General features: G+C 31.7%; 1 protein-coding gene and 1 long non-coding RNA gene across 6 annotated transcripts; both read left to right on the top strand.

Moving 5' to 3' along the window:
• Positions 1 to 758: 758 nt before the first annotated feature.
• Positions 759 to 2,267, top strand: LOC146956333 (protein LIGHT-DEPENDENT SHORT HYPOCOTYLS 4-like). Its single transcript, XM_085728482.1, has 2 exons — positions 759 to 1,135; positions 1,597 to 2,267. Exons 1-2 carry the CDS (start codon positions 867 to 869, stop codon positions 2,003 to 2,005), a joined length of 678 nt encoding a protein of 225 aa, XP_085584608.1. The 5' UTR covers positions 759 to 866; the 3' UTR covers positions 2,006 to 2,267.
• A 12,153-nt stretch (positions 2,268 to 14,420) lies between these two features.
• On the top strand, positions 14,421 to 17,518 carry LOC146956332 (uncharacterized). Of its 5 annotated transcripts, XR_015020102.1 has the most exons (6): positions 14,421 to 14,542; positions 14,619 to 14,934; positions 15,310 to 15,359; positions 15,934 to 16,050; positions 16,816 to 16,921; positions 17,226 to 17,518. It is a non-coding gene; the product is annotated as an uncharacterized LOC146956332 (long non-coding RNA). The 5 variants fall into 5 exon arrangements; XR_015020104.1 differs by lacking the exon at positions 14,619 to 14,934; XR_015020099.1 differs by having other exon boundaries at positions 14,421 to 14,934.
• Positions 17,519 to 18,105: the final 587 nt, after the last annotated feature.

Below are 18,105 nucleotides of genomic sequence, written 5' to 3'. Positions count from 1 at the left end.
TCCGGTCCTTATTATAAGAAAATTTTCAAAAAAAATTTTGGTCCTATTTATAAGAAAAAGTTGACTTTTTAGGTTCATTGAATAATTAATGTATCTTATTGTAAATATAGACTAGATACATCACTTATACAATGAACCAAAAAAGTCAATTGTTTCTTATAATAAGGACCGGAGGGAGTATTGGTGAATGTATTTAATGGTTCACAACTTTCTATAGGGGTATATTTGTAAAATTATTTAAAAAGTTGCAACAATTAATGATTGTATTGGTTTTTACGTTTTTTGGTTTTTCTTCTTATATTAAGGACCGGATGGAGTAACTTTTAAGACATAATATAAATATGAAAGTTTTGTCACAAATGAACGTACAATTATCATTTCTCCAACAACAAATAGTAAAGAGGAAAAGTGGAAAAGTTCAGTCACCCCTCCCATCAATCTCATCACATATCCTCATTTAACATAAAAAATCTTCTTGCTTCACCACTTGAAGAGGTCCATACCATATACCATCTATCTCTTCAATTTCTCTCTCTACACAAAAAAACAAACCAGTCTGTAAAATCAATCAACCAAATCAGAGTTTGTTTCCTTTTCATTTTCTTTCAAGGTAGTTTTTTTTCTAAAAATGAAAAGACATTAAAAAAATATTATTATTATTTTGTTCTCAAAGAACAACATCTACTGTTTCCCAAATTATTAGTACATCAAACTTTCATCTTCTCAGTTATAAATCATAATTTCCATCCTATATTCTCACTCCCTCACTCACTCTGGTCACTGTCTTAAGGAACCCTAGAACAAATTTTTTTCTCTTTTCAAAACAACACTGGATCTGAAAATTAAGCTAGAAAAGGATTCAATCTATGGATTCAATTCAAGATTTTATGGATTCATGTAACTCTGACAACAGTTGCAGCCTCACCAACAGCACCATAACTACCCACAGCAGCAACAACACCATCAGCAACGCCATAGTTGGTAGCTCTTCACCTTCTGGCTCTACCACCACAAGCAGCCGCTATGAAAACCAGAAACGCCGTGACTGGAACACTTTTGGCCAGTACCTCAAGAATCACCGTCCTCCTCTTTCCCTCTCTAGATGCAGCGGTGCTCATGTTCTTGAATTTCTCCGGTACATACCAACAAAAAAACATGAAATGAGTCTCTCTAATTCAGTCTTTATTTTTTTATAAACAAGTTTTGGTGAATCAATATTTTGGTGGAAGAGAAATATTTAGAAGTAGAGATTGAATCCTGAAACCTGGAAACATCTCTTGTTCTTTGATATATAAGAAAATTAGTGTAGATTTTTTTTTCCCTAACTAATTATTAGGGTATGATATCTTTCTTCTACAAGAAAACATCTCTGTAATTCTTCTACATGCCAATTTTTTCGATATTTTTTTTTTTTAAAAATGATCCTTTAATTTCTAACAAGTACATATTCATTCAACAAATGGGACATACAAAAGATCGATCTAGGGTTCAATTTTTGCTAGTAAAATTTCTCCATATTCAAGAGAAAATAATGATTTCTGAAACCTAATCTTGTAACAATTTTTTGGTTGAATTGTTGTTAATATTGTGATGTAGGTACTTGGACCAATTTGGCAAGACAAAAGTTCACACACCGATTTGTCCATTCTATGGACATCCAAACCCTCCAGCACCATGTCCATGTCCATTAAGACAAGCTTGGGGTAGTCTTGATGCACTGATAGGTCGTTTAAGGGCAGCTTTTGAGGAAAATGGAGGGAAGCCAGAAACAAATCCATTTGGTGCTAGAGCTGTTAGACTTTACCTTCGTGAGGTTCGTGATCTTCAATCCAAAGCAAGAGGTATTAGTTATGAGAAGAAGAAAAGGAAGCGTCCACCACAACAACAACCACAACAGCTTCAGCTTCAGCAGCAACAACAGCAACAACCAATGCAATTGCAATTGCCTCTTCATCTTCATCATCACCATCAACATCAGCTTCCACCTCCAGGTGCAACTCAATAAAATGGCTATTCTCTCATATTCCATGGAAAAAACTATCTTTATTTATCTCAAGTCATGAATATTAATTGTCTAATTAAATTTTAAGTACTAGTAGTAGCTAGTAGGTTTAGGTTTTATTTATTTGTCAGTTAAATTTTGTGAAAGATTTCTGGTTGTCATTAATTTGTTGTATTGTATGTATGTATTCTGCTTGATGTAGCAGAAATTAAAGATAAGATTATGAATCATCATGTTTTATAATGACAACATTTAATTAATGGTACTTGTAGTAATCTGTTAGTTGAAGTAGCAGAAAAGTGGTGGTGGTGCTATGAGAGTTAACTAATTGATGTACATGGAGAAGGACATGATATCCCACTGATGAAACAAAAGCTACTCATCATAATTATATCTTCATGATTCTATATTTTGTTTTTTTTTGTGATTTATTCATAATTACATGTATGTATGCTCCTCATCTTCTTTGTTTATTTTTTATGGTTAAAAATTTTCAGAAAATAAATAGGATGTTCGAGATTCGTCTTCTAATGAACTAAGCTAAGGAAACTGTATTCTTCACATCTTCTATCATATGTTGTTTTTGGTAAAATATGATTTTTTTATTTATTTATGGATAAATATTTATAGGAAATCTGACCAACAACTTAAAACTCCCTCAATATTTTTTTTTTTATTTTTTTTAAAAGAACTCCTTCAATATCTGTTATTAGCTTTTTGAGGGAGTATCTCTTATTAGCTAACGAACTGAACTATCTATAATATGCAGATTATTATATTATGTGACCTTAAATTGATTAATTATTGTGGGGTGCATCTAATATGGATTTTTAAAAGTACTTTAAGATGGACTCTTAAAATTTTTAATAAATTTTGATCAAATAGAGTTATCTAATATGAACTAGGTCAAACAATGAATCTTTTTATTTTTAGTAAGTTTTAATAAAATATTTTTGGTAAAATTCATTTTTTTTACCAAAAAGAGTAGAGGTCTGCTATTTAATTATTTTTTAGAGATTCATATGAGACATAAACATAAATAATTAATCTTTTCATTTTTTTTACCATTATAAATTTTATATATTATTTTACTAAAAATGCTAATGGTCACATCTTTAAACCTTTTGAATGAGGTCCATATTAGACAAATATCCATTTTTATCTTCATTTTGGGCTCCATCTTTATTTCCTTCACTTGAATTCCTCAATTTTACTAGCAAATTCATTGACCTATCTTGAGCAATTGTTTGAACTTAATTTGAAGGTATAGCTAGGTAGCCAATTCCGTACAACATCATGTCAATCATATTATTATTGCTTGCATCTTTTATATACTATGCTATTTTCTCTCTTCATTTTTTTCCTTGTAAGTTGCTAATTTTATCTAGTACTGAACTCTTGTTTAAAAAAAAAAAAAAAAAACTATAGTACTTTACACATTGTCTCCTTCAAATGTGATAGGGGTCCTTTTATTAAAGAATGATAGGGCCCTTTAAGCTTAATCAGAAGACATGAGACGAGTTTCTTTTGGTTTCTTTCTCCCATCAATTGAAGAGTTACTGCTGACCGTTTACCTTTGGTCAATTTGATTGATGATATGATACTATATACTGCTTCATATGTTTTGCAGTAGTGCTGTCACTTCACTTGAAGAGAAATGACGAAATAAAGGAAAAACTAATGGCAGACAATGTAATTAATAATTCCTGTCACTAAAGTTTATTTTTATTTACTTACACATTTTCCATTACATATATACTTGTCAATATGTGCATATACACCGATTCTAGCTAATTCATCTCCTTGGTTTACCAAGACTTTCAAGTAATAGTTATAACATTAATTATCGTTTTCAATTCAGTTAGGTTATGCCATCCATATTAGAGACATTTCAAATCTCACTCTACCTACTAGTGAATATATATTGAATGAATGGTATACTAACTCCGTCTCTACATATACATAAAATTCATTTGACTAAATTAGTTGAATAACGAAAGTTGATTTGCCATTAAAAAAAGGAAATTTGATTTGTCATCTTAAAAAAGAAGTTGATTTGTTTAAATGTAGACTTAATTACATTTTTGATTTATTTGTTTTCACTCATTCACGGAATTGGTCCCTCTTCATCTAATTTGTGTATGTAAGAATAGTGATTTAACACATTTTAAATGATGTGACATACGACTTGATGATGTAGAATGATCTATATTCATGAAATTTAAAAAGTCATTTTTAATCTAATAGTGGAAACAAAAATTAGTCATTTTAAATAGGGTGACCAATTTCGTGAATTATTGAAAATAAAATGACAAAATGTAACTAAGCCTTCAATTTACTAGTCTATTAGAATTTTTTTACTATTCATGAGATATTTAATTTATCTTTTTCATTTTACTATATTCACTATCATGTTATATAGAAAATTGTCTTAAACAATTCATCGAGCGGACAAACCTGTCTAAAAAAAAATAAGTATAATTTTGGTCATCGATCACCCCTTCCCTACTTTTGGGTTTTGTGATTAATTTAGGTTCAGAATGAAGAATTTCCGCAATCCCTAAGTTTTATGAAGAGACGCCTGTTGTAACTCTATTAATTTGACCAACTAGAAGGAAATGCACAATAGGGCACACGATAGATGCTAGCTAGGGATTAGCGAACCTTCTTTATTTTCCTTTTGAGTGATTCTAGTGGGGTATGTATGTGACCACTTTGAGACATAGAGGATCTATTCCTTCCTCTAATCATTTAGGTATATTAATTGATTGAGGAGTGATATTTTGACAATCAAAATCAAACAACTTTAATGACAACCTTTTTTTCTCTCTTCTTATTGGACAATAACAATAGAGAGAGAAAAATGAAGAGGGAGAATAAAAGTATAATGTGAGTATGAGAGAAAAAGTTGTCACAAAAGTTGTTTAAAAGTGGTTGTTCAAATATCATTTCTCTAATTGATTATTGGTTTAAATGTGCTATTAGTCCCTGCAGTTTCATCACTTTTTGGTATTAGTCCCTGCACTTTTTTTTGTTTGGATTAGGTCCTTGCACTTTGAAAAAAAATTAATATAAGTCCTTCTGTTAATTCAACGTTTAAAAAAAAAATCAAAACTAACAGAGTGCCACGTGGCCCAATTATTTCATGCCACGTGGCACCCTGCAAAAAATAGATTTAAAGCTAAATGAGTTCAAATAATAATTATTATATAAAATTATATTTATTCAGATTTAATTAATTAAGTATAATAATTGGGAAACTCTAAAACTGCGGATGCAGCAATGCCGGAGACAACAACGTACTGTTTCTGGTTAATATTGATTTTGCGGTGCCATTTAGGCCAGATTCGGGTAGGAGGGATCATGCGCCCACCACAACACATGTTACCGAAAGCAGCTTGACCAGAACGGCGGGTTTCGCCTCCGGCAACACGTGGGATACAGGAGACAGCACGACCAGTACCCAGGATTCGGTGGATACTTGGTGGCCGGCTTTGCGGTTGACGGCGTAAGTTTGGCGGCTGTTTTTGGAGATCTTGGAGTAACAAAGTTGACAATGTACGGATCGAAGCATGCATGACTTCCGGGATAGGGAGGGTGGTGGGAGAATCGGTGGCTATCTCACCTTCGACGCTTGCTGTTTTTCCTTTCTATTTTTACTTCTCGTGTCTTCTTCCCTCCTTTCAATGAGGTGTCTTCATTTTTCTTTTTCTTTTTCTTTTTTTATTTCTTATTAAATATTAAATAACAACAATGATTAAAAAATAATTATTTTAGTTGGGTGCCACGTGGCATGAAATAATTGGGCCACGTGGCACTATGTTAGTTTTATTTATTTTTTTTAACGTTGAACTAACAGAGGGACTTATACCAAAAAATTTTCAAAGTGCAGGGATCTAATCCAAACAAAAAAAAAGTGTAGGGGCTAATACCAAAAAGTGATGAAACTGCAAGGACTAATATCACATTTAAACCTTGATTATTTGGTAAGTTTAGAGTATACACTACACCATTTTTCTAACAAATGTTCACTAAGAAGGATCACTTTAAAATACAAAGCACTATACGGCTAATGCTTTATGTTGATAAGTAAGGATATGTCACAAGAAATTGATTTTGTGAAGATTTTTTACTCTTTTTTTTTTTGGATTAAAATGTATATTATCTTCAATTGGACATTCAATAGAAACATGTCTACTCATACCATATTTTTCATGAGGTAAAACATTAGGATCATGCATATTTTTTTTATCCATTTCATCAAGTTTGTGAAACAAGAGATCAAAAACAGGTAAATTGCTATCATCATACCGTTTTATTGATGAATATGCATCCATTTGACGCTTTATTTGTTGAACCTTTTGCTGTTCTTGAGTACTATCACTTGTCATATTAAAAAACAAGACAAGACAAAAAGAGAAAAAAAAAGAAAAAAAATTCTAAACTAAACCAATTGGAAAAACTACATTAATAATTCAACAAGTCCACGACAGCGGCGACAAAATTTGATAAGCTTGCAAGTCTGTGGTTTTATTGCCGTTCGTAATAAAAAAATCAACCCACATACACTTGTGTTTTAAAATATGAAATTTATATAATATGTCTTCGAATTATTGAAGTTCATCACAACACAACAATGAACAATCTAAACTTGAATCCTTTTTAATGTTATGAGAATTCAAAGCCTAAGGATGAGGTAACTCTAAAGTAACATGTGTCCTCTTTAAAGGCACAAATATGCGTCTTACCAACATAACCCCCTATTCTCATGGTAGTTATGTAGTCAAGAGACCTTAAGTCCCGTTACCTATGTCACCCAATGATATTTATATTATTCTCATGTTTTAAACCTATGTCACCCAATGATATTTCCATTTCCTTCTTCTACTAGCGTGAGACTAACTTTCAATAAGGCCACTTCATTATCAGAAAACCTTAACCCACTCATTTTCATATTGCATCGAAAGAGAAAAATACCCTAAAAGTTAAGTCCAGTTTGGATATTCACATTGTATTTGTTGAGACCGTAATATTTTGAACTTATTGGTACGATTGCATTCGATAATGTTGTGTATTTTAAATTTGATGATATTAATGAATTAAGATGATGATACTTGTTTGGTTATGTTTGAAAGCAAAAATTATTATTTATTTTTTTTGAAGGAAAAGTAAAAAATTATTATTGTTAGTTTTGTTAATTCAAGTTTGAATAAGTGTTTAGTGACTTAATCAAGGTTGTTTGATTAAGATCACATAGTAATCACAATTAGTTTTAGTTGGTTACTAGTTTGTTATATTTTTCCTTAATTTTAGCATAAAGTAGTCAGGGCTAAGTGATTGCTCGTCCCTTAAGCCATCTAACTTTTAGCATGTATATAAACCTATGTAATGTGATTCACCAATTAATGAATTCACAATTTCATAAACTCTATTCTTCTCATTCTCAAAAATCCAATAAAACAAAACCCTAGCTTGTGAAACAAGTATAGAAGTTGCGCTAACAATTATTGCGCCTTATCGTTAAAATAAAAATAAAAAACTGATTATAGTCATCATAAAATACGAAAAGTTAATTGTAGTCCCTCACAAAATAAGAAAAAGTCATAATAGTCCCTCCAAACTGGATAAGTGAAATACATCAATTTTAGAGAAAAAAATATCAATAAATTATGTCATTTTGATCTTTAAATTAGAGGAAGAAGATGCAATTATATTATTTATGATTTTTTTTATTTAAAATAGGAAACTTTATGACGTTTTGGGACAAAATTATGAACAAAATTTTATGTCATTTGAATGGAGAAACAAGAAAGAGTAAACGATGAAGGAGGAAGAATATTAAAAAAAAAAAAAAATTAGATTCTGGTTAATGTGGATGTTCAACACGTTTAAGAATACGATATGAACAAATCATGCAGTTTAGATATTTCTACGGAGAAACAAGAAAGAGCAAAGGAAGAAGATAAAGTTTTCTTATTTAAAGATTTTAGGAAAATTTGGGGAACAAATTGTCCTCACATATTTTTGTTGCAGGGACTTAGGAAAATTTGGGGAACAAATTGTCCTCACATATTTTTGTTGCAGGGACCTAAATATCGGCTATGTTTAGTTTTAAATACACATGACAAGCGGATTACCACATTAGCTATGTTGCAGTTCAATAATGCTCAAAAGAATCGATTGTATAAAAACACATGACAGGTGCATTACCACATCAGTCATGGACCTAAGTATCGGTTATGTTAGTTTTAAATATGTTGAAACAAAATGAGTTTTTTTGGAACAATGCCTCTAAAGTTTTGATGATAACAAAGTATTAAAAAAACAATTGTATCTGCTGGTATGTGTTCAAGTTTGTATAGATTAAAATTTACTTAGTTTTGAACATATATGAGAGCATCTGAAACATAAGAGAATCTAAAGACTTTTTAGATGAAGAAAGGTCAACCAGAATTCAACGCTTTGATCATAAGTGGAAATGCACCCATAGGCTACTGAAGGTCATACTCTGGAGCACAAGCATCTGAGTCACCCAGACTCCGAAAACATTAGACTCTAGAGACCAGAAGACACGTCAGCTTTGTCTTCTTCTGAGGAAATGTCATTTTCAACATCTAACCAAGTACAGTTTGTCTTCTTCTGGATCACATGCTAGGTCAAAATTCAAGGACAAAAGGAATGGAACAGATAATTCCAATTGCATCAAAGAAATTTCAAATGTTTTTTCAGCGACATTAACCAAATCAAGGAACATTCCAACGTGTATGATCAAGCTTCTCAAGACTCTAAATTAACGCTGACTTCTCTCCAACGTCTCTCATATCCTTTCCTTTATAAGGAGCTAAAGGCTTGAAGAAATTACAAGACTCTACATATTTTGAAAGTGTCCTTACTCTGTTAAAATTAAAAGCGCGTTTGAACTTGGAATTTCTTACAAACTCATTATCTTAGAAATCCTTAAGTCTTAGAGTCTACTCTGTTTTGTAATTGTTTACACCTTTGATTGTATAACAAGTATAAAACCAAACATTCTTTTATTTGATTAAGTTAGATTATAAGCAGTCTCTTTCTGTTGTGATTGAGCATTAAAAGTCTCTTGCTTTTGTGCTTGAGCATTAGAAGTTTATTGCTTGTGTGTTTGAGCATTTGTAGTCTTTGTGGTTATAATGAAAATCATTTAGAAATGCAAGAGAACTTAACTACTCTCAACTTGTGAGAAGAACCAGTATAATTGTTTTGTATCTCCTTTTCTTTCTCTCTGTGTTTGATTTTTTTCCGTTGCATTAACTAAAACACTTAAAAAAAGTTTAAAAAAACCAACGTAATTTAACCTCCTTCTTATGTTTTTTTTTTTCTCACCTTAAAAATATACATGACAAAGGGATTACCACATTTAGCTATGTTGCAGTTCAATTAACAACACTAAACTAAAAAAATCGATTTTATAAAAATATTGACAGAATGATTGAAATGTTGTGCTTTTTACTTTGATAAATCGAGTGACATTTTTTTTTTTAAGGATCAAAATGATTTTATCCAATCCATCTATTTTGACACCTTCTAAGAAAACTAATTAAAACCAAACTATTATTTAATTTAATCTTTAGATTGAATGAAATGAAACCTATATTTAAATCAAACTGCATGCAAAAGTCTGTTATTAGCTGTCTCTATTAGGTCACATAATTCATTTTCAGTTGATTAATTTCCCTCTCCCTCTCTTTTCTCTTTCTAATTCCAATTGCTATAATTGGCTTTGCAAAGTTAAAAAGAAGGCTTAAATGCACTTTTCACCCCCTATGTTTGAAAAAGTTGCGATTTTGGTCCCTTTAAAAAAATGGATATTTTGACCCCGTAACTTTTGGCCCTCTTTTGATTAGCTGATTTTGATGGAGATTATGACAATTTCTCAGTCTTTGATGGTGTAAACTGGCATGGAGATAGAAGGATGCTGATAAGTGGAGTCCAAACTGGCATGGTGTAACTTTTGGCCCCCCCTAAAGAAGGATCCACTTATCAGTTTGGACTCCACTTATCATGTCAGTTTGGACACCATGCAAGTTTGGACTCCACTTATCAGCATCCTTCTATCCCATGTCAGTTTACACCACCAGAGACTGAGAAATTGACATAAAATCAGTTAATCAAAAGAGGACCAAAAGTTAGGGGGTCAAAATATCCATTTTTTTTAAAGGGGACCATAATCGCAACCTTTTGAAACATAGGGGGTGAAAAGTGCATTTAAGCTTAAAAAGAAAGGAAATTAAAATTTGTTTATCTTAATTCCTCACTGGCATGTATAATTAACCAGTGTTATGTAGTCTTGCACCTAAGTTAGAGACTTAGAGGAGAGACACACAAACCCATTCTTTGATCAGTTAGTACACTAGTGGTGTTGTTGGAAAATAATTGGTCAAAAATATTTAGACACTGTTCAAACACACTCACACATTTGAGAAAAGTTAGAGAGGAAAAAGAAAAAAATTATCTGTGTTTTTAAAATAACTAAAAGATGGAAAATGTTAACGAATGTTCTGAGAGCATTCTTTAAAAATTTTAAATAATAAGTTTTTGGGAAATGCTAAAGAGTGCCCTTGGGGCATTGGTTAAGATGATAAAAATAGAAACATTATATTGGAAAACGGTGAAAAGTGAAGAATTTAACTTTTTAAAAGTTAAAACATTGTTTCCCTAAAAAAAAAGTTAAAACATTGTTAAATTCAATGTAAATATACTACTTTTAGTTTTCTTAACCATTGCCCTGAGGACACCGGTTAGAAAAATTAATATTTTTGGGTGTATGTCCAAATTGTATGTTTAACAGTTTAAGTCATGTTTGTGATCATGCAAGATTTCTTGAGTGGTGTTAGTGTACTACCACTCATACTACGAGGGAACAGATCGGGCAATTGAAGCCAAAAGAATCAGTAAAGCTGAACAAAGTTTACCTTCCCCATAACTGCTTGATTTAAGCCTAGTGACTGCAATTTCTGATTAATAGAAGAAGAAATAGGTTTCTCCAATCCAAGGGACTAGCCACTGCACGCTGGTGTTCTCTTTTCTGACTACTCAACTCAATTTCCACGTTATCAACAGTAGCAATATTTTGCTGATCCAATTGCAGAAATCACCACACAATTATTGTACTGCAGAATTCAAATCTTTATCATCTCTAACCTAAACAAGAGGTGAACAGTAACACTCTACTCTGTACACCTTAGACAAATGCATGTTAGTTTGTGTTTACAGTTGCTTAATGTTTGGTTATCCAATGCCAAAAATTTATTTTAAATGAACTGACTTTGTAAAATTAGTAAACAAATGTAAATTAATCCTCTCCTTAAAAAAATGTAAATTAGTTCTCTTTGAGCTGGATATTGAGTTTTAAAAAATAATTCAAATTGAACTAATTTTATTAGGCTTTTTGGTATTTGAATTTGTTTTTAATCAATTTAATTCTTGAATGTGTTTTCTATTGATCAATTTGGTCCATAAAATTACTAATAAAAAAAGGTACTAGGATGTGTTTTTCGATACATTTAGAGATTTTAGTGACAACTTCTCATACATTTAGGCTTTGTTTGGGAGTTTGGAAGGGAAGGAAGGGGAGGGCTTTGGGGGGTTGGAAATATATAGAAAAATGGACAAAAAATTCATATTTTTTGAAAGAACAGTTTTTTAGAGAATGATAAACTAATACTTATGATTAATATACTTTTAATTTTAAGAATATAATAACAACACAGATTGGATTTGAAAAATTCATATAAACCCTTCATAACCTCCCAAAACCCTCCCCCAATACAATTTTTGAGTTCCCCCAAATGAGGGGGATTTTTTATTATGAGTAAAAAGTTAACCTCCAAAGCCCTCTCCTCCCAATGTCTTCTATTTCTTCCACTCGCTCCTTCCTTTTTTCCAAAACCCTCCCCTCCCCTCCCCTCTAAACTCCCAAACAAAGCCTTAGAGACTAAAATAACTGTTTATTCATAAGTAAATGTCTCACGAGTTGACAAAGATAAACCAATTGACATAATTATAATATTTTACATCTCAAAAAACAAGAAATGTAAAATATAAAAAAATACAATAAAATATTATTATCATCATTAAATAGACCAATATGTTTTCTGTTTCGATCCCTTTTTTTAGAGTTTGTTACATACATCAATAAGTGTTGAGTAAGGTTTATATGTTTATAAAAGTGAGTTAAACAATATATTTTAAGTTGCAAATCAATTATATTGTAAAAAACTTCAAACTCTAACTTTAAATTAAAATGAATTCTAGATGTAAATTCAATTACACTCAAGATCACTCAACCATATAAAAATAAATACTAGTCATCTAAGATTTTCTCATCCAAAAGTAAAACCAAAGATAAAGCAAGTGCCAAATAATTAAAATGCCTTATTGCATATTTCTCCTCTTTTTTTTATTATTTATTTATTTATAATAATGTATGCCACACAAGAAATGTGAACATAGACTAAGGGTGCATAATATATCTCAATGGTGTTGGAATAGGTATAGTTATACTTATTCCACCATTCATGGAAAAGGAATTCACCCTGATAAATTCATATCCTTATCTTTATTTGGTACTCCCTCCGTTCCGGAATATTTGACTCATTTATTAAAAAAAAGTGTTCCAAAATAATTGACCTATTTCAATTTTCAATACAACTTTCATCATTTCCAATACAATATAACTCTAATTAATACTACTTCCATCATTCCCAATACAATATATTCCACTTTCCCCATTATTTATACATTTTTCTTAATATGTGTGAAAAACCAAATTGGACCAGATATTCTGGGACGGAAGATGTATATGTTACTAGAGGGCACAGACAAACAAAAAAGGTTAATATAATATGTGCATGCCTTTTCATATCTGAATGTGATCTCAATCACAACCAGTAGTCCAGTACTATTATTTATAAGCATATAGTTTAAAGCATGTTCTCCAAAACCCTACCCCATAAGGATATCCGTACAGACATACTCTCTCCGGTCATATTTATAAGCAAAAATCACTTTTTTAGGTTCATTGAATAATTAATGTATCCGGTCACATTTATATGTTAGATACATTAGTTATTCAATGTACCTAAAAAATTGTTTTTTGCTTATAAATGTGACCAGAGGGAGTAGGTAACTATTTCTGTTCCCTTACCCAAAGACTTCCATTTCTTCTTATCTTTTTCAATAAATAAAAATTGTTCTTTTTTTTACTGATTCAATAAAAATTGTTGATTCTATTTATATTTTTATTTGTCACTTACATAATTAAGGACATCACTTGGATGGCATAATGTCACCGTAACATTAAATCTGGGCCACACAACACACATTGTCATTTGCATCTGGGCCACACAACACATCCACGAGTACATTTGTGTGGCCCAAATTTTAATGTAACGGTGACATTATGTCACCCAAGTATTTTCCCATAATTATTACATAACTACACAGCATTTATTTACATTTACATTTGGTACAAATATACATTAGCTATTCAATTTCTTAAATCATTGGATGAGATCTGATTTACATGATCCACCAATTATATATCAACTTGAACTTAGATTTGGGTTAATTAAGTTTTTAGTCCCTATAAATATTCACAGTTTTGTTTTTAGTCCCTATAAAATAAAATCACACTTTTTAGTCCCTGTGACATTTTCCTTAAGCATTTTAGGGACTAAAAATGCTGATGAAAAAATTTTATAGGGACTAAAAATGCTGTTGGAAAATTTTATAGGGACTAAAAATGTTGATGAAAAATTTTATAGGGACTAAAAAGTGTGATTTTATTTTGTAGGGACTAAAAACAAAATTCTGAATATTTATAAGGACAATTTACTTAATTAACCCCTTAGATTTTGTTCACAAAAAAGTTTAACTATAGAGTTATCTAGTCCTCTAGGAATGAAATGAAGAAAATCTCTTGTTGTTCAAGAGTCTTGTCATACTATCCTTCAAAAAAACAAAGAGTCTTGTCATACTACTACAGAATATAGTAAGCAACATAAGCCACAGGTGTGCACGTGGGATATCCACACACAGAAAAGTGTGCATGTGGGCTTTGCATGTTTGTGGGGTCACTACTACAAAATATACATTTAACATCAGAGGGGGTTTATTTTTCACATCAGCACGGAAAATATCTGAAGAGAAAGATACACACTGTGAGATTTTACATCAGTTGACATAAGCACATGAGGGGAATTCTTAATAGCATATAACATTTACATCAGTGGAAAATTGAAATGATGGGAAAAACACGCGGTGGCATTTTCGCAATTCGGGTGAAAACTTTAGCTAATTTTTTTCACATCAGTGGGTGAAAACTGCCTGAGGTAAAAAAACAAATTAGATCATTAGCCTTATCCCTTCATCTATCGTACAAAGCATCAGTGGATGCTTTTTCACTCTCGTTTTCCTTGCAAGCTCAATCGTCCACCGTCAACCCCTCACTGTTTTCCTTGCTATTCAATTGAAACCTCTCACCGTCCAAGCTCTGTTTTCCCGGTGACCTCTCTCTCTCTCTCTCTCTCTCTCTCTCTCTCTCTCTCTCTAATTAGGGTTCATGGTTCTAAACTTACAGAATGTGAAGGATAGATTAAGATTCAATTTGATATATTCTCTTGCCTCTTTTTCGCCGACGTTCCCCTCCGATCCCGAGTTCACTCGCTCCGCCTCTTTTTCCGACTCCTCCGCCTTCATTCTTAATTGTTATTCTTGCCGGTCATACCCGTTCTCAACCGTCGCCCGTCATTCTCGCCGTTCGTCATCCCTGGCTGTGGGTTTGCTTCTTCCTTCTTCTTGGCTTTTCGCCGTTATTGGGTTTTGTTGTTGCTATTCCGAGTTGACTCAGGCTTCTCAACTCGTTCTCTCTGCATTTTCTTCCCTCTCTTAATTCGGTACACACACTCTCTCTTTGCATTTGTGTTTCAGATCTGTATGATTTGTTCTGATTTTGTTGCAAGTGATTTGTTCTAATTTATACACTCTCTCTTTCTCTCTACATGTTTGCTTCGTATCTGTACCATTTAATTCGTTATTGGATTATTGCTTCTGATTTGTACCTCTCTGCAGATTTTTAATGTTAGGTTTTAGGATTGTAATGTTAGTGTATTTGTTCAAGAAGATTTAAAGATCTTGATGTTACTCAGTTCCTTTGATTTTGTATTGAATCTTTTGATTTTGTTACTAAATTGCTTTGATTTTGTGCTGAATTTGTTAGTATTTTTATTGATTTTGTTCTTTTGGTTTAATCTTTATGATTGATTCGTTAGGCTTTGGATGGCGTGGAGAATGAGGCGAATTCGCTCGCAGAATTTTAGATGTGGGTAACTTTGTAAGCCCTTTTGGAGATAAATAACTAGGCTCACAAGTCTGTATGGTGTAGAGCGTGTGTATGTGTGTCTTTGAATGTTTTTTTTAGACTTTTTGCAAGAATGCTCTGATAACTAAAGATGATGAGTAATAGGTTGTAGGAATAGTAACAAGTTTCAAATCTCATGTATCTACCTCAACACTTTGAAAGGCTTTTCTTTTCTACCATATTTCAAAGGTTGAGTCTTAATGGTACTCAACCATTGTCAATAGTGGCTGATTCAAACTATTAGAAGCTGACTAAGAAAAATACAGATGAGTGTAAATAGTGACAATAAATTAGAAGCTGATTCAGATTTAAATTGGATAAATTATTTTCCAAATTCAAACTATTATTCTTAACTATCTGAACAAACTTCAAAATTTGCGGCTCTGCTGTTTGGAAAGTGACTTAGTGGCTGTTTTTGTCTTGGATTTTGCTACAGGAGCTGCAATTTTGTGCCGATTTTCTGGTTTTTATGTCGTATATTGTTGCTGTTGTTTCCCTTCAGTTTTGGGTTTCATTTTCTTCAGTTTTAATGCAGGTTTTTGTGATTTGAAGGAAAAGTATTACGAGGGATAGCTCAATAGTTGATAATCAGCAAAAGTATCATGAGGGAAACTCTGCAGCAACTTCAGCACCATTTAGTACATAATTACTAGTGAGTTTTGATCTATGTTTAGACTTTAGACTATGTTCCTTAGCTTCCATGGTTTAGACTGTCCTACAAATTTAGGAGTATAACAATGTCAATTTAGTATGAATGACTCTTTATCTCAATCTCTTTTGGTTTGTTATACTGCATAAGTAGTTTTTATCTGACAAAGTAATCAAATTGCTTGAACAGACCCGGTTAATTGACCTTGAATGTACAAATAAATAAGTAAAAGCAATACACAAAGGAAACATAGTGCATGCATATGACAAGCCAAATGTATTTAAGTTCAACCACTATTTTTTCATTGGATCACCGTTAGTAAAATTAAAAAAAAAATTACTAAAGCAAAAGACAAACATGAACATACATGGATATCAGGAGCATAATGTATTAAGCATCAAGTATGTGCCAATTACATTAGCTCAATAAAGTTTTCTGAAATGAGATATTTCTACAAACATTTAGTACATAGAACTAAAGATCAATCCAATATGCCATAGAAAGATAATAAACATTAAAATAAATCTAGTGAAACCAAACAAGTACTACTTGCTATTGTCTAATACATCAATGGTATCTATGTTATGTAATGTAAAGATACATATTTAGAAAAGTTATGAAATTCCTTAGCTAATTTGTGATTTTGTCTTTAGTTGTTATTTTTTATTTTTTTTGCATTTGAAGTTCAAGTTGGCTCTGATAAGGTTCGACTCGTTCATGATTACTTTTTTGTATTATTAATTATTGCAATTTGGTTTATTTTGGTAGTTTATGATTTTGCCTCTCAAGCTTTGTGCAACTTAATGAAGAACTTGAAGAAAGGAACAAGAAGTTGAGGGTGATATATACCATGATCGTGAGAATCCAATGGAAGGTAACACCCCTACTAGTTAACTACATTTCATACTTTGTAAGCTCTTATAAGGAATGACTATATATATAAGAGTAGAACTCATTGGACATAATAGCTAGTCTCTTGCATACTGCTCATAGTTACTAGTTAACTTTCTATGGATTTATTTGGTATGTTTCATGGTCCATAACAGAAGTTGACATTTGTAGAGAGGATAGAATTTTGAACGGACTTGTAGTTGGCTTAATCAGTGGTGGTTTGGGTGTATGAAGTGCTTTTCTGCAGTTGAGATAACTTTTTCAATTGATTTTTTTCTTCTTTCCAGCTAGAAATTGATTCTGATGCGGCTAAGATGAGATGATATTGCCGGTGCTTATGGCTGTGATGTCGTGGCTATGCTTTATAGCGGCATGTATACAGTGATGATTCTGCTGTTGAATTTTTTATTTTTTATTTTTGAAAATATTCTTCCCAAAGATGTTATATGGCTGAATGTTGATATTGGAATACTCCTAGCAATATTGCATTCATATGTACTTTATATATATATATATTGGAATATTGATGTGGAAAGTTGAGGATTGATTATCTAATATAGCTTCCTTTTTGGTATTAAAATTATCCATATTTGTTTTCACTTTTTTAATATAAATGAAAAGAGCAGGTGTTAAGCTTATTTGTTAAGTCATTTAAAAAAAAAATATTTGTTTTCACAACAGTGTCTATCTTATAACTGATGTGAAAACCCCATTATCATTTTTTAAAGTGCGTCTATTACAACAGTGGAACATAAACCTGATGTAGAAAACAAGATTTCACATCAGTCCAAACCTGATGTGAAAGGGTGTGGACTTACCACATCATGACACCTTACATCAGTTGCCACCTGATGTGAAAACTCATTTTCAACTGATGTAAAAACTCCATTCTGTAGTAGTGGGTCATAAGTGCAACTCCTCTTCATTTACGTTTGGCTGAACTGCTCACAAAAATAATCTTCATATTTTTAAAATCAAATTACAGTATTGGTTTTTTAAGTATCACATTTTTTATAATTTTCAGCTGAAATTTTTGGGTCACAAGAAGAGTACGAGGATTACAACATTGAGCTTTAAGCAACTATGTGGAATTTGAACACCACATTCTTAACTCAACCATCAAGTATATGGGCCGAACATTCATTTTTATATTCAATGTAATATTTT

Source organism: Medicago sativa, chromosome 1 (assembly GCF_051527215.1).
Source record: "Medicago sativa cultivar Bolivia chromosome 1, Bolivia_mono, whole genome shotgun sequence".
NCBI classification, from domain to species: Eukaryota; Viridiplantae; Streptophyta; class Magnoliopsida; order Fabales; family Fabaceae; genus Medicago; species Medicago sativa.
Note: the sequence above shows the minus strand (reverse complement) of the source record. Positions and strands in the feature narration are given on the sequence as shown.

Coding starts and splice junctions, on each gene's coding strand:
- LOC146956333 (XM_085728482.1), top strand. CDS start 867: ATGGATTCAATTCAAGATTTTATGGATTCATGTAACTCTGACAACAGT. Junction 1,136..1,596: donor CATGTTCTTGAATTTCTCCG/GTACATACCAAC, acceptor ATTGTGATGTAG/GTACTTGGACCAATTTGGCA.